We start from the raw sequence: 26,746 nt of genomic DNA, 5'->3' as shown, positions 1-26,746 counted from the left end.
AGAGACAGACACGAGGGAGCAGGGGTTGGACGGAGACAGACTGGACACATCCCAAATAAATCAACCCTCAGCCACAAACCTGTAGACAAGGGGTGTCCAACTTCTTGTTTTGACATGAGATCTCAAACCGGCTGTGGAAAAGGTAAAATATCTACCAGACACATCCTGAAGGCCTATCCTAGATGTTCAGAATACACATTTTTGAGGTCATAAGAGTGACGGTAGTTACTGTTAACAAGGTCGACGCAGCTCTGGATCTCTTGCTGGGTCAGCAGCTCCTCATAAACATCTCTCTCCTCTGTGGCTATGGACAAGCGCTGAGCAGGGAGACAAGAGAAAAAGCATTGTGTTAGACGGACTATAAACATACATTCTTAAGGTTTTTACATTTTGTGCATATTGAAACCACAGGAGGCTGCTGAGGGGAGGACGGCTCCTAATAATGGCTGGAATGGAGTAAATGGAATGGTATCAAACACATGGAAAGCATGTCTGATGTGTTCGATACTGTTCCATGGATTCCGATCCAGTCATTACTACTATGATTGAAACGAAAACACACCGTCATGATAAAACTGTTGACAATCTGGCCATCATATTAACTTTATATTTAAGATCATGACTTTGCTGAAATAATGTGTAATTTAACACAGCGGGTCATGTTACACAGAGTCAGTGAGGAGTATGAGAGGAAAGATACCAGCTGGTGTGGGAAGACTAGTGTTGTAGTGGGAGTTCAGCTGATGCTGCAGCCTCTGGAATGTCATGGCAAGGGCTGCTAGGTGTTTCAGGTGGTATTCACTGCAGACAAGACTAATACTATACTATTTCTGTTCAGAACAGGATCAAGATGCTGATCCAAGGTCAGTTTTGAAACTTCTACCAGGACTCAGGACCCATAGGTCTCTGGTCAAAAAACAGCCTTCTTCTGGGTGCCTCTTTGGTGGAAAAGGCAACATCAGGGAGGATTTGGGAGTTCCTCACCCTGCCTGAGGCCTGGAGCTCCTTGCTGGCCTTGGCCCGGCTAAGAGTGTCCTGGTAGTCCTGGGCCAGCTCTTCCCCAGTGTTCCTCAGCATAGCGTTGGGGTTCTTCAATGTCCCTATGGTCACAGCCGCCTCACCCTTATCCACCGCCTCGTTGATGGCAAACACAGCAGCGTGCACTGAGGGACACCAGCAAGAATGAGTACCACTCAGCAGTAAACATGTCTGTATGTCTGTCTATGAGAGGTCAGACCTTTGTTATAGCCTAGCACTAACACACCTGATTCAACTAATCTGCTAATCATCAAAGGTTGGATTAGTTGAATTGGGTGTTTTAGTGCTGGGCTGGAACCAAACCCTGGACACCCTATGGGTCTCTCCAGGAGCAGGATAGAAGACATGTGGTCTCCAGTGGATGGAACAGCGTACTGTCCTACTCACAGGTTGCCTCGTCCACCGAGAGCTCGTTGGCCAGGATGCCTCCTATCTTGCTGAAGGTTGGCATCTGAATGCCGTACTTCTCCAGCTCGCTCCGCATGTTACTGATCTCCTCCTCTGTGAGACAGACAGGAACACAATACAACCAGACTGGTACAGCAGGAAACCTCAACTCCCCTGGGAGAGGGGCCTGCTAATTCACTGGCAAAATGTAGAACATCAAGACGCTTTGGAGAAATTACAAAGCAATACAGTGAAATTAAGCTGTTTTAGTAAGCTAGTATTTACAGTAAGGAAAGTCGTCAATACGTGACTTCTGCTTTGCATGACTGGCATACAGTGCATTTGGAAAGTATTCAGACCCCTTGACCTTTTCCACATTGTTACGTTACAGCCTTATTGAAAAATGTATGAAATTGTTTTTTCCATCAATCTACACACAATACCCCATAATGATGAAGCAAAAACTTTTTGCACATTTCAAATAAACTGAAATATCACATTTACATAAGTATTCAGACCCTTTACTCAGTACTTTGTTGAAGCACCTTTGGCAGCAATTATAGACTTGAGTCTTCTTGGGTATGACGCTACAAGCTTGGCAGACCTGTATTTGGAGAGTTTCTCCTATTCTTCTCTGCAAATCCTCTCAGGCTCTGTCAGGTTGGATGAGGAGAGTCACTGCACAGCTATTTTCAGGTCTCTCCAGAGATGTTCAAATCGGGTTCAAGTCTGGGCTCTGGCTAGGCCACTCAAGGACATTCAGAAACATGTCCTGAAGCGCCCCAATCGGAGGTCCTGAGCGCTCTAGAGCAGGTTTTCATCAAGGATCTCTCTGTACTTTGCTCCGTTAATCTTTCCCTCGATACTGTCTCGTCTCCCAGTACCTGCTGCTGAAAAACATCCCCACAGCATGATGCTGCCACTACCATGCTACACTGTAGGGATGGGTGCCAGGTTTCCTCCAGAAGTGACGTTTGACATTCAGGCCAAAGACTTCAATCTTGGTTTCATCAGGCCAGAGAATCTTGCTTCTCATGGTGTGAGAGTCCTTTAGGTGCTTTTTGGCAAGCTCCAAGCTGGCTGTAATGTGCCTTTTACTGAGGAGTGGCTTCCGTCTGGCCACTCCACCTGATTGGTGGAGTGCTGCAGAGATGGTTGTCCTTCAGGAAGGTTCTCCCATCCCCACAGATGAACTCTGGAGCTCTGTCAGAGTGACCACATGTTGATTACTTTAAAACCAACACGTAGTGTTCTTCTCTGTCTGGCACCAGCCAGGCTTTGATTGGGTGCTTGAACCCATAGGAACAGTTGCTGTAGGAACCTGCAAGTAAGCATTTTGTTGGACAGTGTACATACGATGGAATACACAAGGCTGTAACATCACAAAAAAAAAGGTAAAGGGGTCTGAATACTTCCCGAATGCACTGGATCTATTTCAGTCATATTAGCCTACAGTACTTTGATATTGTCCACCTTTTCATATAACATTTGAAAGTATACTAAACCTTAGGAACATTGACAGACTGACCAGGTGAAAGCTATGATCCCTTATTGATGTCACCTGTTAAATCAGCCTCTAAATGAAGGGGAGGAGACCGGAAATGAAAGATTTTTAAGTCTCAAGATGTTTGAGACATGAATTGTGTGTGTGTGCCATTCAGAGGGTGAACGGGCAAGACAAAAGATGTAATTTAATTGTACCTTTATTTAACTAGGCAAGTCAGTTAAGAACAATCTCTTATTTTCAATGACGGCCTTGGAACAGTGGGTTAACTGCCTGTTCAGGGGCAGAACGACAGATTTGTACCTTGTCAGCTCGGGATTTGAACTTGCAATCTTTTGGTTACTAGTCCAACGCTCGAACCATTAGGCTACCCTGTCGCCCCAGGGTAAGTGCCACTAGGCTACCCTGCCGCCCCAGGGTAAGTGCCTTTGAACAGGGTATGGTAGTAGGTTCCAGGCGCACCCGTTTGAGTGTGTCAAGAACTGCAACGCTGCTGGGTCAACAGTTTCCTGTGTATCAAGAATGGTTCACCACCCAAAGGAAATCCAGACAACTTGACAACTGTGGGTAGCATTGGAGTCAACATTGGCTAGCATCCCTGTGGAATGCATTCGACACCTTGTAGAGTCCATTCCCCGACAAATTGAGACTGTTCTGAGGGCAAAATGGGGTGCAACTCAATATTAGGAAGGTGTTCCTAATGTTTTGTACACAGAGTATATCTCCTCGTCGGTGAAATGGGCACTTTATTTTTGGGGGCGTTGGAGTACAAGTGAATAACTTCAGACAGTGATAGCAATTGATAAAGGTTCAAGTGTTTTTTATGAGTAAGTGTTATATTGCAGTTATTCATCCAGATAAGACATGTGGTGGGTACTTACCACTTCACTCACAACAACCACAGTATATAATACTGATCTCCACAGTGCTTATCGAATTGAACATGCAGCTAGGTGCGAGCGATGACGTTCTGTTTCAATCAAAACCAAACAAGAGCACCAATTATCTGTGCAAGGCTAAAGCAAGGCTAAATGAGTCTTCATGTTTTCCTTTAGTTTCAAAGAGAGGTAGTAATTACTACAGCAGTTCCTCCTTCACTACAACACTGTGTGATGTTAGTGTTCATTCTGGAGCAGTCAGCTCAATGCAACAAGTTCATTATACTGTAGTACCTCTTTACACTAGTTTCAAGTTTTACTAGTCACTGTCCAACGAAATGCTTACTTGCAGGTTCCCACAGCAACTGTTCCTACGGGTTCAAGCACCCAGCATTCAATCAAAACCAGGCTGGTGCCAGACAGAGGAAAACACTACATGTTGATTTTAAAGTACAGGGTGAACTCAAGCTATGGCTCTCATGAGATCTCTAATTAAGATGCTGGAATAGAAGAGCTGGTGGATTAAATGCTACTGTAGCCTTGTAAAACACTAGTGTAGCCTGGTAAAATGCTACAGTAAAATACCACTGTGGCCTGGTAAAATGCTACTGTGGCCTGGTAAAATGCTGTGTCTTTCTTACCTGTGAAGGCCACTTTCCCCAGCAGGTCCTGGATCTGTGGTGCAATGCCCTGTTTGTACAGGTATAGGCTGGAATAAAACACAAGGTTGTGTTACATTTCCATTTCATTTTGGTAATTTAGTAGAGCTACTTCTAGTCAGGTTTTGCTTCAAGTATCCTGGAGAATAACTGCCTGGGGTCGAGGGATGGAACGGTATGAAGGGCTCAGAACTTTAATTTAGATTTAATGGTTAGGAAGAAAGGGTACTAAAGTTGTGGATAAGATGTGGCTATGTTTATTCAATAACCCAGAGGCAGGGAAACATCATTTACTAACATCTGCATCTATCCACACTTTTCCCTTGCTTGAATACTTTAGAAAGGCATCCTTCCTTCCTCTTGCCCTTGGGTCAGCAAGGAATCCACCATATTGCTTTCACCTATGAAAGCATGTCAGTCTGATAAGTGACAACTTGAAGTGGGGAAGGAAGGATGCATCCCAAGGGGACCTTGAAACATCATCTTCTCCAGACTGAGCTAGAAGAACGTCGGCCCAATAAACTGCAATTCCCCCTTTTCCCCACAGGGGAGCCATATGTGCTCAGAGAAAGCAGCAGTCAGAATACTGACAAGCCAACTGCACTGACTGTACTGAGCCCAGTTAGCCTGAAACAAACAGGTGGCTGGAAACTGCATTAAACTTTCATCTGCCAGCAGGCTCTTGATAAGTGGGCATGAATTATAGATTGGGCTACGGGTCTCTTCCTGAGGGGTTTAAAGTCTGGTAAGACAGAGGGAAGGCCAAAAGTTTATTATGTCGTTTCCATTCTATTGTGTTGCCTTTCTATTTTTCCACTTCACTGAAATCTCAACAAAGGCTCACTAGCCCAGTGTGTCTACTTCTCCTCAGAGCTAGAGTTTATTCCCTACCCTGGCTCCCAGTGGGGTTAGACCGCACTGCCAGGAAGGAAGAGCACGTGTGCGTGCACAGGCAGGGAAGGAAGCCTGCCCTCATGGGCCATGACCAAACAACTCAAAGACAACAAAAAAAACAAGTCAACTAGCTAACGCATTCACTCCAATTCTCTGTCACATTCAGATGGATATACAGTACGAGTAGTGCTCGACTTGGGCAGGAGCTTAGCGGTACTGAATAGCAGCACTGTAAATGTTCTACTGCTTGAGTTCCTGCACTTGCTAAAAATATTGTGGAGTTCCTGCACCTAAACAGTAACGGCACCCAAAATGATACCAGCACCTATTTCAGTCCAAGTCAAGCACTGTATACATTACAAACCCCTCTTCTCTGTACACATGACAGTGTATTGTATACATGACAGTCAATGTGGTCACAGAACACAGGGTCTGGAATAAAACCAGTCGGTACAAAACCAGACACTAACAGTGACACCATTGACTTCACACAATGACACTACAGATCTGTTACTTCTACTAGCACCACCACACTATGACAGCAGCTCTGAGGTAAGACTGGAGACTGACTGGTCAAAAGTAGTGCACTAAACAGGGAAAGGGTGCCATTTGGGATGCAAGCTCAGTATAGGCCGGCCTGTCTTATAGGCCAGTGTTTACCAACAAGGGGTACTAGGAGCCCTGGGGGTATATGGCCTATCCACAGGGGGTACTTGAGATGGCTCATGAGACCATAGGCTTTCTGGTCAAATGCACATGAGGGGGTACTGCAAGGTAACTCTGGGCAGAGAAAAATGTACTTGGTGGTACAGTAACCAAAAAAGTTTGTGAAGCACTGTTATATGCTGTTTATTTTCTAGAGATGTTAACAGGGGTGTGTATAGTACATTATGCAGTTATATCAGTTATTCAGTGTTCAAAAGCACTGGACAGAGAGCTGTTACAGTAGGTTGCTGGACCTTGGCTCTCCGTCAAACCTGTGGGATGTTTATGATAGCACAGTGCATAATCAGGACATGAATCAATCATGACCTTTGAAAAAAGAGCGGGAGTTAGAGGGCTGTGTGAGAGTAACTCATGGGGTTTACTACCTTTAACACACTTTCAATCCATGAATAAAGTTAACAGTAATGCCTTTTAGCGTAATAATCTAAGGCCAACCCACGCCTGCAACAGCTGTGAAGCTGTAATAACAACGTTATATAGGTTATAATGTATGAACCTGCATTAATGTTATAACAGTGCCTTCAGAAAGTTCACACCCTTTGACTTTTTACACATTTTGTTGTGTTACAGCCTGAATGTAAAATGGATTCATTTGAGATTGTGTGTCACTGGCCAACACACAATTCCTATAATGTCAAAGTGGAGTTATCTTTTTTGAAATGTTTACAAATTAATAAAAAATGAAAAGCTGAAATGTCTTGAGTCAATATTCAACCCCTTTATGGCAAGCCTAAATACGTTCAGGAGTAAACAAGTCACATGATAAATCGCATGGATTTTTGAATACCTCCTCTTTGTACCCCACACATACTGTTCAATTATCTGTACGGCACCTCAGTCGAGCAGTGAATTTCAAACACAGATTCAACCACAAAGACCAGGGAGGTTTTCCAATGCCTCACAAAAGAAGGGCACCTATTAGTAGATGGTTACAATAAAAAAAAGCAGAAACTGAATATCCTTTGAGCATGGTGAAGTTATTAAAACATGTCTTTGGATGGTGTAGCATTACAGCCAGTCACTACAAAGTGTCCTTCCTAACTCAGTTGCCGGAAAGAAAGGAAACTGCCAAGAAATTTTGGCATGAGGCCAATGGTGACCTTAAAACAGTTAGAGTTTAATGGCTGTAATAGGATGGATCATTAACATTGTAGTTACTCCACAATACTAACCTAAATGACAGAGTGAATTGAGTAAAGATGGCGCCGGAGGGTAGGGCTGCCGTCTTATTGGCTCTTAACCAACCATGCTACTTTGTTTGTTTTTTCGTGTTGTTCGTAACTTGTTTTGTACATAATGTTGTTGCTGCTACCGTCACTTATGACCGAAAAGACCTCCTGAACATCAGAACTGGGATTACGCACCTAAAACTGGACGTGGAGTTCTTCTTCGATGAGTCGGACGCGAGGGAAAAACTACGGACACCTGAACAGGTCCAGATCCCGTGAATGGCTGGAAAAGTTAAACGTAGGTTTCGCGGAAAGAGATCAGGTGAGGAGTGGCTAATCTACCCTTGCCTTCCGTTGTGCAGGCTTCAATCACTGGAAAATACAGTGGCTTGCGAAACTATTTCCCCCCCTGGCATTTTTCCTATTTTGTTGCCTTACAACCTGGAATGAATATACATTTTTGAGGGGTTTGTATAATTTGATTTATACAACATGCCTCACACTTTGAAGACCAAAATATGTTCTTGTTAGACAAGAAATAAGACACACAAAAAAATAAAACTTGAGCGTGCATAACTATTCACCACCCCAAAGTCAATACTTTGTAGAGCCACCTTTTGCAGCAATTTTAGCTGCAAGTCTCTTGGGGTATGTCTCTATAAGCTTGGTACATCTGGCCACTGGGATTTTTGCCCATTCTTCAAGGCAAAACTGCTTCAGCTCCTTCAAGTTGGATGGGGTCCCCTGGTGTACAGCAATCTTTAAGTCATGCCACAGATTCTCAATTCGATTGAGTTCCTGGGCTTTGACAAGGCAATTCAAAGACATTTAAATGTTTCCCATTAAACCACTCACGTGTTGCTTTAGTAGTATGCTTAGGGTCATTGTCCTGTTGGAAGGTGAACCTCCGTCCCAGTCTCAAATCTCTGGAAGACTGGAACAGGTTCCCCTCAAGAATTTCCCTGTATTTAGCGCCACCCATCATTCCTTCAATTCTGACCAGTTTCCCAGTCCCTGCCAATGAAAAACAACCTCACAGCATGAAGCTGCCACCACCATGCTTCACTGTGGGGCTGGTGTTCTCCGGGTGATGAGAGGTGTGGGGTTTGCGCCAGACATAGCATGTTCCTTGGACAAAAAGCTTAATTTCAGTCTCATCTGAACAGAGAACCTTCTTACATATGTTTGAGGAGTCTCCCACAAGTCTTTTTGGCGAACACCAAATGTGTTTGCTTACTTTTTTCTTTAAATAATGGCTTTTTTTCTGGCCACTCTTCCATAAAGCTCAGCTCTGTGGTGTGTACAGCTTAAAGTGGTCCTATGGACAGATACTCCAATCTCTGCTGTAGAGCTTTGCAGCTCCTTCGGGGTTACCATCGGTCTCTTTGTTGCCTCTCGGATTAATGCCCTCCTTGCCTGGTCCGTGAGTATTGGTGGGCGGCCCTCTCTGGGCAGGTTTGATGTGTTGCCATATTCTTTCAAATGGTGCTCTGTGGGATGTTCAAAGTTTCTGATATTTTCTTATACCCCAACCCTGATCTGTACTTCTTCACAACTTTGTCCCTTGTTTTTAAGAGCTCCTTGGTCTTCATGGTGTCGCTTGCTTGGTAGTGCCCTTTGCTTAGTGGTGTTGCAGACTCTGGGAACAGGTGGATATAGTTGAAGCCAGAAGTTTACATACACCATAGCCAAATACATTTAAACTCAGCTCTCACAATTCCTGACATTTAATCAGAGTAAAAATGTCTGTCTTAGGTCATTTAGGGTCACCACTTTATTTTAAGAATGTGAAATGTCAGAATAATAGTAGAGAGAATAATTTATTTCTGCTTTTATTTCTTTCATCACATTCCCAGTGGGTCAGAAGTTTACATACACACAATTAGTATTTGGTAGCATTGCCATTACATTGTTTAACTTGGGTCAAACGTTTCAGGTAGCCTTCCACCAGCTTCCCACAATAAGTTGGGTGAATTTTGGCCCATTCCTTATGACAGAGCTGGTGTAACTGAGTCAGGATTGTAGGCCTCCTTGCTCGCACACGCTTTTTCAGTTCTGCCCACACATTTTTGATAAGATTGAGGTCAGGGCTTTGCCACTCCAATACCTTGACTTTGTTGTCCTTAAACCATTTTGCCAGAACTTTGGAAGTGTGCTTGGGGTCATTGTCCGTTTGGAAGACCCATTAGCGACCAAGCTTCAACTTCCTGACTGATGTCTTGAGATGTTGCTTCAATATTTCCACAATTGTCCTCCCTCGTGATACCATCTATTTTGTGAAGTGCACCAGTCCAGCCATGCACCCCCACAACATGATGCTGCCACCCCCGTGCTTCACGGTTGGGATGGTGTTCTTCGGCCTGCAAGCCTCCCCCTTTCTCCTCCAAAAAAATGATGGTCATTATGGCCAAACAGTTATCTTTTTGTTTCATCAGACCAACGGACATTTCTCCAAAAAGTATGATCTTTGTCCCCATGTGCAGTTGCAAACCGTAGTCTGGCTTTTTTTATGGCGGATTTGGAGCAGTGGCTTCTTCCTTGCTGAGCGGCCGTTCAGGTTATGTCGATATGGGACTCGTTTTACTGTGGATATAGATACGTTTGTATCCGTTTCCTCCAGCATCTTCACAAGGTCCTTTGCTGTTGTTCTGGGATTGATTTGCACTTTTCGCATCGAAGGACGTTCATCTCTAGGAGACAGAACGCGTCTCCTTCCTCAGCGGTTTGACGGCTGCGTGGTTCCATGGTGTTTATACTTGCATACCATTGTTTGTACAGATGAACGTGGTACCTTCAAGCATTTGGAACTTGCTCCCAAGGATGAACCAGACTTGCGGAGTTCTCAAATTTATTTTCTGAGGTCTTGGCTGATTTCTTTTGATGTTCCCATGATGCCAAGCAAAGAGGCACTGAGTTTGAAGGTAGGCCTTGAAATACATCCACAGGTACACCTCCAATTGACTCAAATGATGTCAATTAGCAAATCAGAAGCTTCTAAGGCCATGACATCATTTTCTGGAATATTCCAAGCTGTTTAAAGGCACAGTCTACTTAGTGTATGTAAACTTCTGACCCACTGGAATTGTGATACAGTGAATTATAAGTTAAATAATCTGTCTGTAAACAATTGTTGGAAAAATTACTTGTGTCGTGCACAAAGTAGATGTCCTAACCGACATGCCAAAACTATAGTTTGTCAACAAGAAATGTGTGGAGTGGTTGAAAAACGAGTTATAATGAATACAACCTAAGTGTATGTAAACTTCCGATTTCAACTGTATATACTGAGACCATGTGACACTTAATTAGTTCGATTGCACACAGGTGGACTTTATTTATGTGACTTCTGAAGGTAATTGATTGCACCAGATCTTATTTAGGGGATTTTTTAAATTCATTTACATTACAGGTTGTAATGCAACAAAATAGGAAAAACGGCAAGGGGGATGAATAATTTTGCAAAGCACTGTAAATGGGACAAACTGAAAGCACGTACATCACCACCTAGTCATGGCTGAACAAAGACATTAAGAACATACAGCTGGCGGGTTAGACACTATCCGCAGGACAGAACAGCAGCCTCTGGTAAGACACGGGGCGGGGGCCTATGCATTTTTGTAAACAATAGCTGGAGCACGATATCTAAGGAAGTCTCAGGGTTTTGCTCGCCTGAGGTAGAATATCTCATGATAAACTGTGGACCACACCATCTACCTAGAGAGTTTATCTATATTTTTCGTAGCTGTCTACATACCACCACAGACCAACGCTGTAACCAAAACCGCACAATGAGCTACATTCCTTCATAAGCAAACAGGAAACCACTCATTCAGGGACAGAGCTCCTAGTGGCCGGGGACTTTAATGCAGAGAAACTTAAATCAGTTTTTACCTAATTTCTAGCAGCATGTTAACTGTGCAACCAGTGGAACAAATTCTAGACCACCTTTACTCAACACACAGCGACGCGTACAAAGCTCTCCCTCACCCTCCATTTGGCAAATCTGACCATAACTCTATCCTCCTGATTCCTGCTTACAAGCTCAAATTAAGGCAGGAAGCACCAATGACTCAGTCTATAAAAAAAAGTGGTCAGATGAAGCAGATGCTAAACTACAGGACTGCTTTGCTAGCATACACTGGAATACAGTGCCTTGCGAAAGTATTCGGCCCCCTTGAACTTTGCGACCTTTTGCCACATTTCAGGCTTCAAACATAAAGATATAAAACTGTATTTTTTTGTGAAGAATCAACAACAAGTGGGACACAATCATGAAGTGGAACGACATTTATTGGATATTTCAAACTTTTTTAACAAATCAAAAACTGAAAAATTGGCCGTGCAAAATTATTCAGCCCCTTTACTTTCAGTGCAGCAAACTCTCCAGAAGTTCAGTGAGGATCTCTGAATGATCCAATGTTGATCTAAATGACTAATGATGATAAATACAATCCACCTGTGTGTAATCAAGTCTCCGTATAAATGCACCTGCACTGTGATAGTCTCAGAGGTCCGTTAAAAGCGCAGAGAGCATCATGAAGAACAAGGAACACACCAGGCAGGTCCGAGATACTGTTGTGAAGAAGTTTAAAGCCGGATTTGGATACAAAAAGATTTCCCAAGCTTTAAACATCCCAAGGAGCACTGTGCAAGCGATAATATTGAAATGGAAGGAGTATCAGACCACTGCAAATCTACCAAGACCTAGCCGTCCCTCTAAACTTTCAGCTCATACAAGGAGAAGACTGATCAGAGATGCAGCCAAGAGGCCCATGATCACTCTGGATGAACTGCAGAGATCTACAGCTGAGGTGGGAGACTCTGTCCATAGGACAACAATCAGTCGTATATTGCACACATCTGGCCTTTATGGAAGAGTGGCAAGAAGAAAGCCATTTCTTAAAGATATCCATAAAAAGTGTTGTTTAAAGTTAGCCACAAGCCACCTGGGAGACACACCAAACATGTGGAAGAAGGTGCTCTGGTCAGATGAAACCAAAATGGAACTTTTTGGCAACAATGCAAAACGTTATGTTTGGCGTAAAAGCAACACAGCTCATCACGCTGAACACACCATCCCCACTGTCAAACATGGTGGTGGCAGCATCATGGTTTGGGCCTGCTTTTCTTCAGCAGGGACAGGGAAGATGGTTAAAATTGATGGGAAGATGGATGGAGCCAAATACAGGACCATTCTGGAAGAAAAGCTGATGGAGTCTGCAAAAGACCTGAGACTGGGACGGAGATTTGTCTTCCAACAAGACAATGATCCAAAACATAAAGCAAAATCTACAATGGAATGGTTCAAAAATAAACATATCCAGGTGTTAGAATGGCCAAGTCAAAGTCCAGACCTAAATCCAATTGAGAATCTGTGGAAAGAACTGAAAACTGCTGTTCACAAATGCTCTCCATCCAACCTCACTGAGCTCGAGCTGTTTTGCAAGGAGGAATGGGAAAAAATTTCAGTCTCTCGATGTGCAAAACTGATAGAGACATACCTCAAGCGACTTACAACTGTAATCGCAGCAAAAGGTGGCGCTACAAAGTATTAACTTAAGGGGGCTGAATAATTTTGCACGCCCAATTTTTCAGTTTTTGATTTGTTAAAAAAGTTTGAAATATCCAATAAATGTCGTTCCACTTCATGATTGTGTCCCACTTGTTGTTGATTCTTCACAAAAAAATACAGTTTTATATCTTTATGTTTGAAGCCTAAAATGTGGCAAAAGGTCGCAAAGTTCAAGGGGACAAAATACTTTCGCAAGGCACTGTATGTTCCAGGATTCTTCCGATGGCATTGAGGAGTACACCACATCAGTCACTGGCATTATCAATAAGTGCATCGAGGACGTCGTCCCCACAGTGACTGTACGTACATACCCCAACAGGAAGCCATGGATTACAGGCAACATTCGCACTGAGCTAAAGGGTAGAGCTGACGGATGTAGTACGATCGAATCATACTACACTGGCTCCGACGCTCATCGGATGTGGCAGGGCTTGCAAACTATTTCAGACTACAAAAAGGGAAACACAGCCAAGAGCTGCCCAGTGACATGAGCCTACCAGACGAGCTAAAGTACTTCTATGCTCGCTTCGAGGCAACACTGAAACATGCATGAGAGCATCAGCTTTTCCGGACGATCATGCTCTCCGCAGCCGATGCGAGTAAGACCTTTAAACAGGTCAACATTCACAAGGTTGCGGGGCCAAACTGAGTACTTGGACGTGTACTCCGAGCATGCGCTGACCAACTGACAAGTGTCTCCACCGACATTTTCAACCTCTATCTGTCTGAGTCTATAACACCAACATGTTTTAAGCAGACCACCATAGTCACTGTGCCTAATAACACCAAGGTAACCTGCCTAAATGACTACCTACCCGTAGCACTCACGTCTGTAGCCATGAAATGCTTTGAAAGGCTGGGCATGGCTCACATCAACACCATTATGCCAGAAACCATAGACCCACTCCAATTTACATACCACACCAACAGAGCCACAGATGATGCAATCTCGATTACACACTGCCCTTTCCCACCTGGACAAAAGGAACACCTATGTGAGAAAACGATTCTTTGACTACAGCCCAGCTTTCAACACCATAGTGCCCTCACAGCTCATCAATAGGCTAAGGACCCTGGGACTAAACACCTCCCTCTGCAACTGGACCCTGGACTTCCTGACGGGCTATCCCCAGGTGTTAAGGGTAGGTAACAACACATCGGCCATGCTAATCCTCAACACGGGGGCCCCTCGGGGGTGTGTCCTCAGTCCCCTCCTGTACTCCCTGTTCACTGACAGCCAGGCATGACTCTGTACAGGTACCCCCTGTATATAGCCCCACTATTGTTATTTACTGCTGCTCTTTAATAATTTGTTATTCTTATCTTTTAATTTATGGATTTTCTTAACTGCATTGTTGGTTGAGGGCTTTTAAGTAAGCATTTCACTGTAAAGTTTACACCTGTTCTATTCAGCGCATGTGACAATTATTATTTTATTTTATTTGAAAAGGAAGCCTGTACAGAATAAAACAAATCCAAAACATGCATCCTGTTTCCAAAAAGGCACAAAAGTAAAACTGCAAAAATAATGGCAAAGAAATTAACTTTATGTCCTGAATACAAAGTGTTACGTTTTGGGCAAATCCAACCCAACACATCACTGAGTACCACTTCATATTTTCAAGTATCATGTTATGAGTATGCTTGTCATCGGCAAGGATTAGGGAGCTTTTTAGGATTCAAATAAATGGAATAGAGCATATGTACAATCCTAGAGGAAAACCTGGTTCAGTCTGCTTTCCAACAGACACTGGGAGACAAATTAAACTTTTGAGCAGAACAATAACCTAAAACACAAGGCCAAATATACACTGGAGTGGCTTACCAAAACGACATTGAATGGTCCTGAGTAGCTGAGTTACAGTTTTGGCTTAAATCAAATTGAAAATCGATGGCAAGACTTGAAAATGGCCAACTTGACAGAGCTTAAATAATTTTTTGAATAATAATGTGCAAATATTGTACAATCCAGGTGTGCAAAGCTCTTAGAGACTTATCCAGAAAGACTCACAGCTGTATTCACTGCCAAAGGTGAGTCTAACATGTATTGACTCAGGGGGGTTGAATATTATCTAATCAAGATATATTAGTGTTTAATTTGTCACATATTTTTAACAAATGTTTGAATTTTTCTTCCAATTTGTCACTAGAGTATTTAGTGTAAATCATTGACAAAAAAAGACAATTAAATCCATTTTAATTCCACCTTTGTAAAACAACAAAATGTAGAAAAAGTGAAGGGGTGTGAATACTTTGAAGGCACTCTATATGCTATAATGTGTGAACCTGCCATAATGTTATATAGGCTATAATGTGGGAACCTGCCATAACGTGATACAGTGCCTTGCAAAAGTATTCATCCCCTTGGCGTTTATCCTATTTTGTTGCATTACAGCCTGTAATTTAAATAGATTCTTATTTGGATTTCATGTAATGGACATACACAAAATAGTCCAAATTGGGAAAGTGAAATTTAAAATATTACTTGTTTCAAAAAATTATACAAAATAAAAACGGAAAAGTGGTGCATGCATCTGCTGTCACGACCTCCGCCGAAGTCGGTCCCTCTCCTTGTTTGGGCGGCATTCGACGTCACCGGCCTTCTAGCCATCGCCGATCCACGTTTCATTTTTTATTTGTTTCGTCTTTGTTTTACACACCTGGTTTCAATTCCCCAATTACATGTTCATTATTTAACCCTCTGTTTTCCCCATGGTTTTTGTGCGTGATTGTGTTATGTCTGTTCGGTCCGTAAATGTGGGCTCTGTATTACGACATGTTATTGGAATATTTGAGTAAAGTTGCTCATCTCTGCTGTCCTGCGCCCGACTCCTCTGCACCAGCTACACCCAAACCACTACATCTGTATCCACCCCTTTTGCTATGAAGCCCCTAAATAAGATATGGTGCAACCAATTACCTTCAGAAGTCACATAATTAGTCAAATCAGGTAGGCCAGTTGAGAACAGGTTCTCATTTACAACTGTGACCTGACCAAGATAAAGCAAAGCAGTGCGACACAAACAACAGAGTTACACATGGAATAAACAAACGTACAGTCAATAACACAATAGAAAAGTCTATATACAGTGTGTGCAAATGAGGTAAGATTAGGGAGATAAGGCAATAAATAGGCCGTAGTGGCGAAGTAATTACAATTTAGCAATTAAACACTGGAGTGAAAGATGTGCAGACGATGAATGTGCAAGTAGAGATACTGATACCGAGAACACCAAATATTAACTGCCTTGGGTTAACTGCCTTGTTCAGGGGCAGAACGACAGATTTTCACCTTATCAGCTCGGGGGAACCAAACTTGCAACCTTACAGTTAACTAGTCCAACGCAATAACGACCTGCCTCTCTCTCGTTGCACTCCACATGGAGACTGCCTGTTATGCGAATGCAGTAAGCCAAGGTTAGTTGCTAGCTAGCAACAATCAATCATAACCACTAGTTAACTACACATGGTTGATGATAATACTAGATATTATCTAGCGTGTCCTGCGTTGCATATAATCTGACTGAACATACAAGCATACAAGTATCGAAGTATCTGACTGAGCGGTGGTAGGCAGAAGCAGGCGCGTAAACATTCATTCAAACAGCACTCTCGTGCGTTTTGCCAGCAGCTCTTCGTTGTGCGTCAAGCATTGCGCTGTTTATGACTTCAAGCCTATCAACTCCCAAGGTGAGGTAGGTGTAACGGAAGTGAAATGGCTAGCTAGTTAGAGCGTGCTAATAGCGTTTCAAACGTCACTCGCTCTGAGCCATCTAGTAGTTGTTCCCCTTGCTCTGCATGGGCAACGCTGCTTCGATGGTGGCTGTTGTCGTTGTGTTGCTGGTTCCAACCCAGGGAGGAGCGAGGAGAGGGACGGAAGCTATACTGTTACACTGGCAATACTAAAGTGCCTATAAGAACATCCAATAGTCAAAGGTTAATGAAATACAAATGGTATAGAGGGAAATAATCCTATAATTCCTATAATAACTACAACCTAAAACTTCTTACCTGGGAATATTGAAATCACAAAATCGGTCAACCATTAAGCCATTGCTTAAAGAAAAAAATAAGCAAACCGGTTTGGTGTTCGCCAAAAGGCAATGTGGAGACTCCCCAAACATATGGAAGGTACACTTTTTGGCCATCAAGGATAACTCGACGTCTGGCGGCAGGGACTGGGAAACTGGTCAGAATTTAAGGAATGATGGATGGCGCTGAATACAGGGAAATTCTTGAGGGAAACCTGTTTCAGTCTTCCAGAGATTTGAAGAATGGGCAATTGCCTTGAAGAATGGGCAAAACTCCCAGTGGCTAGATGTGCCAAGCTTATAGAGACATTCCCCAAGAGACTGGCAGATGTAATTGCTGCAAAAGGTGGCTCTACAAAGTATTGACTGGTAGGCATGTTGTGTAAATCAAATGATTAAACCCCCCCAAAATCTATTTTAATTCCAGGTTGTAAGGCAACAAAATAGGAAAAATGCCAAGGGGTGTGAATACTTTCGCAAGCCACTGTATAGGCTATAATGTGTGAACCTGCCATAACGTTATATAGGCTATAATGGTTGTGTGATATATATATATATATAGAGCAGAAAGCCTAACGCTTGAGGTTGTGTAGTAAAATCCCTCTGAACATGATCTCAGATAAACCTATTAATTCCTATTCATTCATCCTATTCATATAACAGGTATTTCAATGCTCACTGAAAGTTAGGAGTCAGAGTCAACACTGACTGCACATAAGAAAATAGGCTTCACAGTAAAATATGGTGAGAGGGCTATTAATTCAAATCTAAAAAGTTGAGTGATAGACAGGCCCTTCTACCACCCCCAGCTCCCAATATAACATCTGGCTTTCCTTACAGAGCCTGATGATACTATGTGAGAATAACATCATTGTGGTCTCTTGTAGACTCAAGAGAACATTGTCAAAGGAGACACAAAATAGCTAGAGGAAGCCTACAAATTGAAGCAGTCTGTTGGCAGGAAATGACTTAATGTATACAGGAAGTCACCTATCAGTTCTGAGGCTGTACCTAGCATTGCATGTGCAAACGATATCCATACAAACACACAAAAACAATGGCAAGCGTGGGAAATTACTGCATATTGCCAAACCTTCGTTCCATGAATCGTGAAAATAGCATGTTTTAACCATAAACTGAAACAGCCGATACTAGTTTCATGTCATATTTTACCATTTTCCTCCATTCATCTTCACTTCTCTTGTTTCACACATTGTTACATTTTTCAAAAATGATCCTCAAGTCCCATTTAGACATTAATATTATGTGATATGCTTTTAGGGCTCTTCAAATATCAGAAGAGCTAAAAAACTTAGGTCTCCTACACAATATAATGTGCAGTCAAGAAACAAGAAATATTGTAGTGTGCTTTGGACAAAGAGTAAGGGGCATGATGTAAGCACTGAGCAGTAAGCCTAATGGGGGCGAGTCAGATAGAAAACCCACCTTGTGTTGGAATGCACGCCGTCTTACCTTAACGCGTGTATGCAGTACACCACCTTGGGCATGTTTTTGCGATTGTACACATCTGTCGTTTCAGGATAGAATATCTGAAAGTAGCAACCAGAGAAGGCATTAGTCATGGGTCTTTCATTAACGTCTCCTGATATCTTGCACAGTGCAGCAGCCAAGAGGCACAGCGAGCACACTACATCTATCAGACTGTCAGCTCATTTTCAACCTGAAGCAGTCTGACACTATTCCTCTGTATCCTCCTGGCTACTGCCACACACCTTTGGGTGATGTAATTCTTGCCTGTCAGTGTGTCTCACTGTACCTACACTTACCTGGCTGACTGCTGTGGATGTCCATGTATTTCCCAAAAGGGAACAGTAGCGGTGAACAAAAGTAAAGCAACCTATTTGTATTTATTTTGGATCCCCATTAGCTGCTGACTTCCTGGGGGTCCAGCAAAATTAAGACAGTTTATACAATTTTAAAAACATTACAATACATTCACAGATTTCACAACACACTGTGTGCCCTCAGGCCCCTACTCCACCACTACCACATATCTACAGTACTAAATCCATGTGTGTGCATAGCACATATGTTATTGTGTGTGTATGCATGTGTCTGTTTGTGTTGCTTCACAGTCCCCGCTGTTCCATAAGGTGTTTTCATATACGTTTTTTTAAAACAAATTTTACTGCTTGCATCAGTTACTTGATGTGGAATAGAGTTCCATGTAGTACTGTGCGCCTCCCATAGTCTGTTCTGGACTCGGGACTGTGAAGAGGCCTCAAGTGGCATGTCTTGTGGGGTATGCATGGGTGTCCGAGCTGTATGCCAGTAGTTTAGACAGACAGCTCGGTGCATTCAACATGTCAATACCTCTCATAAATACAAGTAGTGATGAAGTCTCTCTCCTCCACTTTCAGCCAGGAGAGATTGACATGCATATTATTAATATTAGCTCTCTGTGTACATCCAAGGGCCAGCCGTGCTTCCCTGTTCTGAGCCAATTGCAATTTTCCTAAGTCCTTTTTTGTGGCACCTGACCACACGACTGAACAGTAGTCAAGGTGCAACAAAATTTGGGCCTGTAGGACCTGCCTTGTTGATAGTGTTGTTAAGGCAGAGCATCGCTTTATTATAGACAGATTTCTCCCCATCTTAGCTACTACTGTATCAATACATTTGGACCATGACAGATTGCCATCTAGGGTTACTCCAAGCAGTTTAGTCATCTCAACTTGCTCAATTTCCACATTATTTATTACAAAATTGAGTTGAGGTTTAGGGTTTAGTGAATGTTTTGACCCAAATACAAAGCTTTTAGTTTTAGAAATATTTGGGGCTAACTTATTCCTTATCACCCACTCTGAAACTAACTGCAGCTCTTCGTTGAGTGTTGCAGTCATTTCAGTCGCTGTAATAGCTGACGTGTATAGTGTTGTCATCTGCATACATAGACACTCTGGCTTTACTCAAAGCCAGTGGCATATGAATAGTAAAAATTGGAAAAAACAAGGGGCCAAAACAGCTACCCTGGGGAATTCCTGATTCTACCTGGACTTTGTTTGAGAGGATTCCATTAAAGAACACCCTCTGTGTTGTTAGACAAATAACTATTTATCCACATTATAGCAGGGTGTGTAAAGCCATAACACAAGTTTTTCCAGCAGCAGACTATGATCGATAATGTCAAAAGCTGCACTGAAGTCTAGCAAGACAGCCCCCCCAATCAATTTTTCATACATTTCTCTCAGCCAATCATCAGTAATTAGTGTAAGTGCTGTACTTGTTGAGTGTCCTTCCCTATAAGCATGCTGAAAGTCTTGTCAACATGTTTACTGTGAAATAGCATTGTATCTGGTCAAACAATTTTTTTCCAGAAGTTTACTAAGGGTTTGTAACAGTCTGGTCGGCTATTTGAGCCTGTAAAGGGGGCTTTACTATTCGTGGGTAGCGGAATGACTTTAGTTTCCCTCCAGGCCTGAAGGCACACACTTTCTAATAGGCTTAAATTGAAGATGTGGCAAATAGGAGTGGCAATACCGTCTGCTATTATCCTCAGTAATTTTCCATCCAGATTGTCAGACCCCGGTGGCTTGTCATTGTTCATATACAACAATCATTCATTCTCCTCTTCTACAATGACTTTATGGAATTCAAAAGTACAGTTCTTGTCTTTCATAATTTGGTCCAAAATACTTGGATGTGTAGTGTCAGCGTTTGTTGCTGGCATGTCGTACCTATTCCCCTACCCTGATCATTATTTTGAATTAAAACAAATAGTGAAACATTTTAATCCATCAATAATGACAAGATGAGGCCATAATAACCATATGAATAAACAATGTATCATATCATTGGCTGTCTGTCGACTCCTAAAGAGTCTCCTTTGGTAAGTGTACTGCTTCCCCAAAACAGAATCATTCATTGTTGATCATCATCAAACATGCATCTCTGAGCGATTCCAGAGTTACCATCACATGGCATGACAATAAGGTGTTCCATAAGGACGCACTAGAACAAACAGCGTGCTTTAAATTTACATGGTCCACTGTCATTTGACTTACTAAAATCCATAAAACAGGCATATCAGCCTGGTGATATTACCAGTTACTAAAAGGTTCTGATACTGTATGCCTCTGGTAGGAGGGACTTGGGCAGTGTGTGTGTGTGTGTGTGTGTGTGTGTGTGTGTGTGTGTGTGTTAGTCGTACCTTAGGCAGCCCTACAGACTCCATGGCCCGTAGCCATTGCACTGTGTTGTCTGTGTGTCTGAAGTGAAGTCCTGTGCGCTGGACACAAACACAGACAAAACAGAAATATTAGATCCCTGCAACTGAGTCTGTTGTGCATCAGAAATAGCATGTTATTGGTAGGAATCATACGCATGCAAGGATGTGCACGTGCAGGCGCACGGAAAGATGAAGGAGAGTGTGTGCGGGAGTGTGTTGTCAGCACAGCTGCTGTTTTTAACATGGGTGGGGGCATCACTCTGTCCCTTGGGAGATGGTTGACAGGAAGTGGGGCTGTCTGCGTTGGATCTGGGATTAGACATTTCCTTTATGACGCCATGGAGGTGTGGGGGAGAGGCGAGGAACTAGATAGAGGTGGGGTGTGGGGGAGAGAGGAGAGAAACTAGAGAGGTGGGGTGTGGGGGAGAGGAGAGGAGAGAAACTAGATAGGGTGTGGGGGAGAGAAACTAGATGAAGGTGGGGTATGGGGGAGAGAAACTAGATAGCGCCCACTGCCACCCAGTTGTGATCCTGTGTCTGTGACAGTTTTACTATGTAGCCTCGTTAAATTCATAGTCTGAAGTAGTGTCAATTAACTTGGAGTATCCTGCGGTACCAGATCTTTCCAATATGAGGACAAAGGTCACCTTGTAGCGAGCCTGGTCCCTGTCATAGATCTTCTTCTCAGACACCATCTTGGGAGCAAAGAACTTGGCCAGTTTTCCAAGGTAGACTCCGTTCCTCAGACCCTCCTCCAGATCTGTGGTGGAGGGCAGCTCCTCCTCTACACACGCCTCCATCCACCTGGGTATACACACAAACACTGATCTCAGAAAAGGAACAAAATATATACTTCCTGCTTTGCTCCTATGGGGACACTAATAATGGCCACCAGCCCACCCATTATGGCATAATTGAACTGAATGGGGATGCCCGTTCTGCTAATTCTAATGTTGACAACATCTGTTCAGTAATTTATATGGAAATGACTGGAACAGAAACTGATCTCACAACAAAATGGCAACCGCTCTCCAGTCATTCATATGGAGCAATAGGGAAGAGACACTGATAACACAACAGAAAAACAGACCAGTGTTTCCTTTGGATGATTTGTTAGGAATGGTGTAGGGTCCCGCCCTGTCTATGTAGGCTAACTGTGAGGCCAGGTAAACACTAGCAGAGACACCGATCCCAGAACATCATAGGTTCATTTAGCATCATATGTTCATCATCTTTGAGGAGCTTATGGATAACAAAATGCAAATGTTTGGACCAAAGTCTGACTCTTTGAACCTGTTGCCCGCTCATTCCTTGGCTTCAAGGTAACGGTTCTCTCAATATGAAAGCTGTCGTCATGGATACAAGCAGATATAAACAAACATAACCTTGGTCTGTCCATCACCTTGCACCGTGGTGATCTGCGATCTAAGAGCATGTGAGCCATTACCGGGCTGATTGACAAGCCGCCTCGCTAGCACCACATAGGTCAATATTGGCTTTCCCTGTACTTATCGAAGGAGCAGCACAGTCAAGGGAAAACCAGCAGTAGACCTAGGCTAACTCAGAATGTTCCTCTGGTGATTGTCGGGATTCACCTTTCTATATGTTGGCTACATGCTTTATTTAAGTCCATGTCTGCATCCGTAGGACTCCTCCTTGCTTCCTGACATTTCATGGTATTGAAGGATTAGGTATTGTACGACTGTGGCAGTGGTTTAAATTTTACAATATACTAAGTGTGCACACAAACACACCTGGAGAGGCATGTGCAAGTCACAAAAATAATATCAAGCCTTCAGTGAAAGGCACAGGTGGAAGGGTCATTAAAGAGTCCCACAACTGTTACAAAATCTCTAAATCCAAGATCAAAACAGCACTGATCAGCTGGCTTAGGTTTATATTGACTACACAGTATTTGACATGACTGGCTGGTTTGTGCATCCAGTCACTAATCTTAATCTAAGGAATTAGACTACACAATCTACCTGTACATTCAGTCAGTCAATGTATACTGACATAACATAACACATGTCAGTGTGTCTATAAATTGACTGACATGCTTGAGGATGATAAACCCTCTCGGTCTGTGGTGTTAATAGACTGGTACTGACCCAGAGAGAAGAGCCCATTGTTCCAGCTCCCACATTCACTGTCCAACATACCAGTGTAGGGGGGTTGGAGAGGCATGCCTTTTGGCAATACATTAGGTTTCTGTAAACTGTTTAATAGAAGACTATTTGGGGCATAAGAGTAAACTGTTCAGGAGTATATGGGGCAGGGAACAAGGGTTTGGTCCTCAACGAAATCAACAGTAGGCCTATAGGTGATTCTGGGTCTCGAGTCAAGATGAGTGAAATCCTGTAAGACAAATTGTCATGCATGTGCTCAGGAGGGAGAGCGAGAGAAAAGGGATCACGCTTAAATTTACAATATGAATGCATCTGTTGCATTTGTTACCCCAGTAATCATACACACCCTTGAAAGCTGAACTGAAACCACCAATTTAGATGTTGAACCTTGCAGCAAGTGAGATGTCAGTTGAGAATAATGTTAAGTTCCCTATAAAATGTTACAGTAAGATTTGTTTCACAAGTGAGTTCCTTGTAAAAATGTGTGGGGGGATGTTCAACACACACAGGGTGTTAGAAGTTATTATTAAAGTCACAGTAAAGTCCAACTTCATTCATGATAACACATTTTTTTATTTTTTTTAAAACAGGCCTCCCCTCCTCCGCCCTGCTCACTCCATCAGGCCTCCTCCGCCCTGCTCACTCCATCAGGCCTCCTCCGCCCTGCTCACTCCATCAGGCCTCCTCCGCCCTGCTCACTCCATCAGGCCTCCTCCGCCCTGCTCACTCCATCAGGCCTCCTCCGCCCTGCTCACTCCATCAGGCCTTCCCTCCTCCATGCTCACTCCATCAGGCCTTCCCTCCTCCATGCAACCACTAATGACAAGTCAACGTCTGTCTGTAGGCTGAACCACCACTACAGAGACAACACTCTGCCCCAACACGTGTCAACACATTGAACCCAACAAACACACCATTCCCTCTCCTCTGTCAGCACTTTCTGTCTCTGTGTGGACAACCACAACAAACATGTTATTATGGCAAGTCAGTCCATGCCACCCTATCATATTGATTGATTCATTTAAATGGATATTTCACCCAAATTACAAAATGACACATTGGTTTCCTTACCCTTTAAGCAGTCTATGGGCAGGGTATGACTTTGGTTTAATTTCCTTGGCATCATTTCCACATGCTAACATTTTAGCATTTGTTGCACAAATCCCAATTCAAGTCATGGGACCGATATTATAATTTTGTCCAAATCATCAGAAAGTATGTCAAATTGATTTTGAAGCGCAACAAAGTCACTTAGAGGATTTAAACATGATGCATGGAAAAATGCTAATAACGGTCCCATGACTTGAATGGGATTTGTGCCACAAATGCTGAAATGGTAGCATGTGGAAACAGTGTCAGGGAAACTAAACTAAAGCATGGATTGTTGTCATATCTTGTCCATAGGTTCCTCACAGGGTAAGGAAATCAATACGTAATTTGGGTGAACTCTAACTTCATTGTAGAGTTTCATTGCAGAATGAACAGTTCCTTGCATCTGCCCTTCATTGTAAGGTCCTTTGTTTGTTCTACAATCTTGCTAAGGAGGATTTGCTAAAATTGTAAAGTGATGTGATTCTTCACCAAACCCTGCTGGTAAATGCCAAGACTCTACGGTACATAAGAACATTTTATTACAGCAAACTGTATTATGGCAAATCAATTTGTATTTATTTTACCTTTATTTAACTAGGCAAGTCAGTTAAGAACAAATTCTTATTTTCAATGACGGCCTAGGAACAGTGGGTTAATTGCCTGTTCAGGGGCAGAACGACAGATTTGTACCTTGTCAGCTCGGGGATTTGAACTTGCAACCTTCCGGTTACTAGACCAACGCTCTAGTCCAACGCACTAGGCTACCCTGCCGATATCAAAGGAAACATGAGAGAATGTTGACAGACACAGAAAAAGCAACTCTACATGTACAGCACCAGTCAAAAGTTTGGACACACCTACTCATTCAAGGGTTTTTCTTTATTTTTACTATTTTCTACATTGTAGTAGGGAAAATGACCCAACACACCTCCAGGCTATAAGGGCAATTTGACCAAGGAGAGTGACGGAGTGCTGCATCAGATGACCTGGACTCCAATCACCCGACCTCAACACAATTGAGACGGTTTGCGATTAGTTGGACTGCAGAGTGAAGGAAAAGCAGCCAACACGTGCTCAGCATGTGGGAACTCCTTCAAGACTGTTGGAAAAGCATTCCAGGTGAAGCTGGTTGAGAGAATGCCAAGAGTGTGCAAAGCTGTCAAGGCAAAGGGTGGCTACTTTTAAGAATCTAAAATATATTTTAATGTGTTTTACACGTTTTGGTTACTACATGATTCCATGTGTGTTATTTCATAGTTTTGATGTCTTCACTATTATTCTAAATCAGCACTGCTATTCTGGAGACACTGTGAATACAGGCCTAGATATCAGTTGGTCCAATGCTGCCATGCTGAGCCATAATGGCCTGGGAAAGTGGGAAATTAGTGCAACAGGCCTGAAGAATCTGAGTGGTGTGTCAGATCGACACACCAGTCAGATCCGCTGTGTCAGATCGGCATACTTCTGCACTAACGCTACCTGACATTAATCTACCATCTTGGAACAGTGCCACAGCCACATTCTACACACTGCAGCTCTGTGGCTACTGAACTGGCTCAGGGGACTACAGGACAAACAAAACCAGGCATGCCCTCGCTAAAAAAAACTAATAACAAATCCCAATCTGGAATAGAGGCGGTGTGACTGGAGGTACAGAGGGCTTTGTGTGGGTGGCTGATAGAGATAACAGCACACCATGCCATGTCCGCCTGATCACGGTGAGCACTTGATGAGAGTTGGTTGCATGGGTTGGAGAGAGTGCCAGCCTACTGTACTGGCTAGCGCTCAAGTAGTGGAGGAGAGGGGTAACGGAAGAGTGTACAGACACAGATACAAGGCTGGGAAGGCTTTAGTGACACACCATTGTGGGTGTTTTAAAATCACAGATGAAAATAAGAGGCAAAGTTCATTATTACATAAGCAAATGAGGAGAGAGGTGGAAGGAAAGAGAGAAACCAAGCAAGATAAAGAGGACCAGGGTGAGGTAAAGTGAACGAGAGGAGAAGAATATCCTGGCTCAGTCAGTAACAAAGCTCTCTAGCCTCTGAAGCTGCACTTCCGGGAGTGAAACAATGTGGTTGGTTGTAATACAGCCGCATGGCGAAGCACAGCTCCAACAACAGTATTTAAAACTCCTCAGCCACTCTTTCCTGTTATTGTCAGATTTTTCTGCCATTGTAATCCTTGGGAGAGCCACCTAAACATTTTTGCAGGTCGCCTTAGTCCAAACAATGTAAAAAAATAAAAATGGTACTATTAGACCTGTGGCCAGGTTAAACACTATATTAGCTAGTGATGCAGGAGGGGGGAACAGTGGGGCAAAACAAGTATTTAGTCAGCCACCAATTGTGCAAGTTCTCCCACTTAAAAATATGAGAGAGGCCTGTAATTTTCATCATAGGTACACTTCAACTATGACAGACAAAATGAGGGAAAAAATCCAGAAAATCACATTGTAGGATTTTTTATTTATTTATT

General features: G+C 43.0%; 1 protein-coding gene across 2 annotated transcripts in view; it reads right to left on the bottom strand.

The window, feature by feature from the left end:
* Positions 1-26,746, bottom strand: part of LOC110536173 (ras GTPase-activating-like protein IQGAP2) — a 95,630-nt gene that overhangs the window by 48,177 nt on the left and 20,707 nt on the right. For both annotated transcript variants that reach the window (XM_036936055.2, XM_036936056.2), the window contains exons 3-9: positions 21,695-21,851; positions 21,030-21,107; positions 18,332-18,408; positions 4,449-4,516; positions 1,426-1,539; positions 985-1,163; positions 230-317 (exon numbers count right to left, since the gene is read on the bottom strand). In XM_036936055.2, the coding sequence (XP_036791950.2) occupies positions 230-317; positions 985-1,163; positions 1,426-1,539; positions 4,449-4,516; positions 18,332-18,408; positions 21,030-21,107; positions 21,695-21,851 (761 nt within the window). The remainder of the gene's footprint in view (positions 1-229; positions 318-984; positions 1,164-1,425; positions 1,540-4,448; positions 4,517-18,331; positions 18,409-21,029; positions 21,108-21,694; positions 21,852-26,746) is intronic.

This window comes from Oncorhynchus mykiss, chromosome 11 (genome assembly GCF_057628025.1).
Source record: "Oncorhynchus mykiss isolate SJ-2025 chromosome 11, ASM5762802v1, whole genome shotgun sequence".
Classification (NCBI taxonomy): Eukaryota; Metazoa; Chordata; class Actinopteri; order Salmoniformes; family Salmonidae; genus Oncorhynchus; species Oncorhynchus mykiss.
Note: the sequence above shows the minus strand (reverse complement) of the source record. Positions and strands in the feature narration are given on the sequence as shown.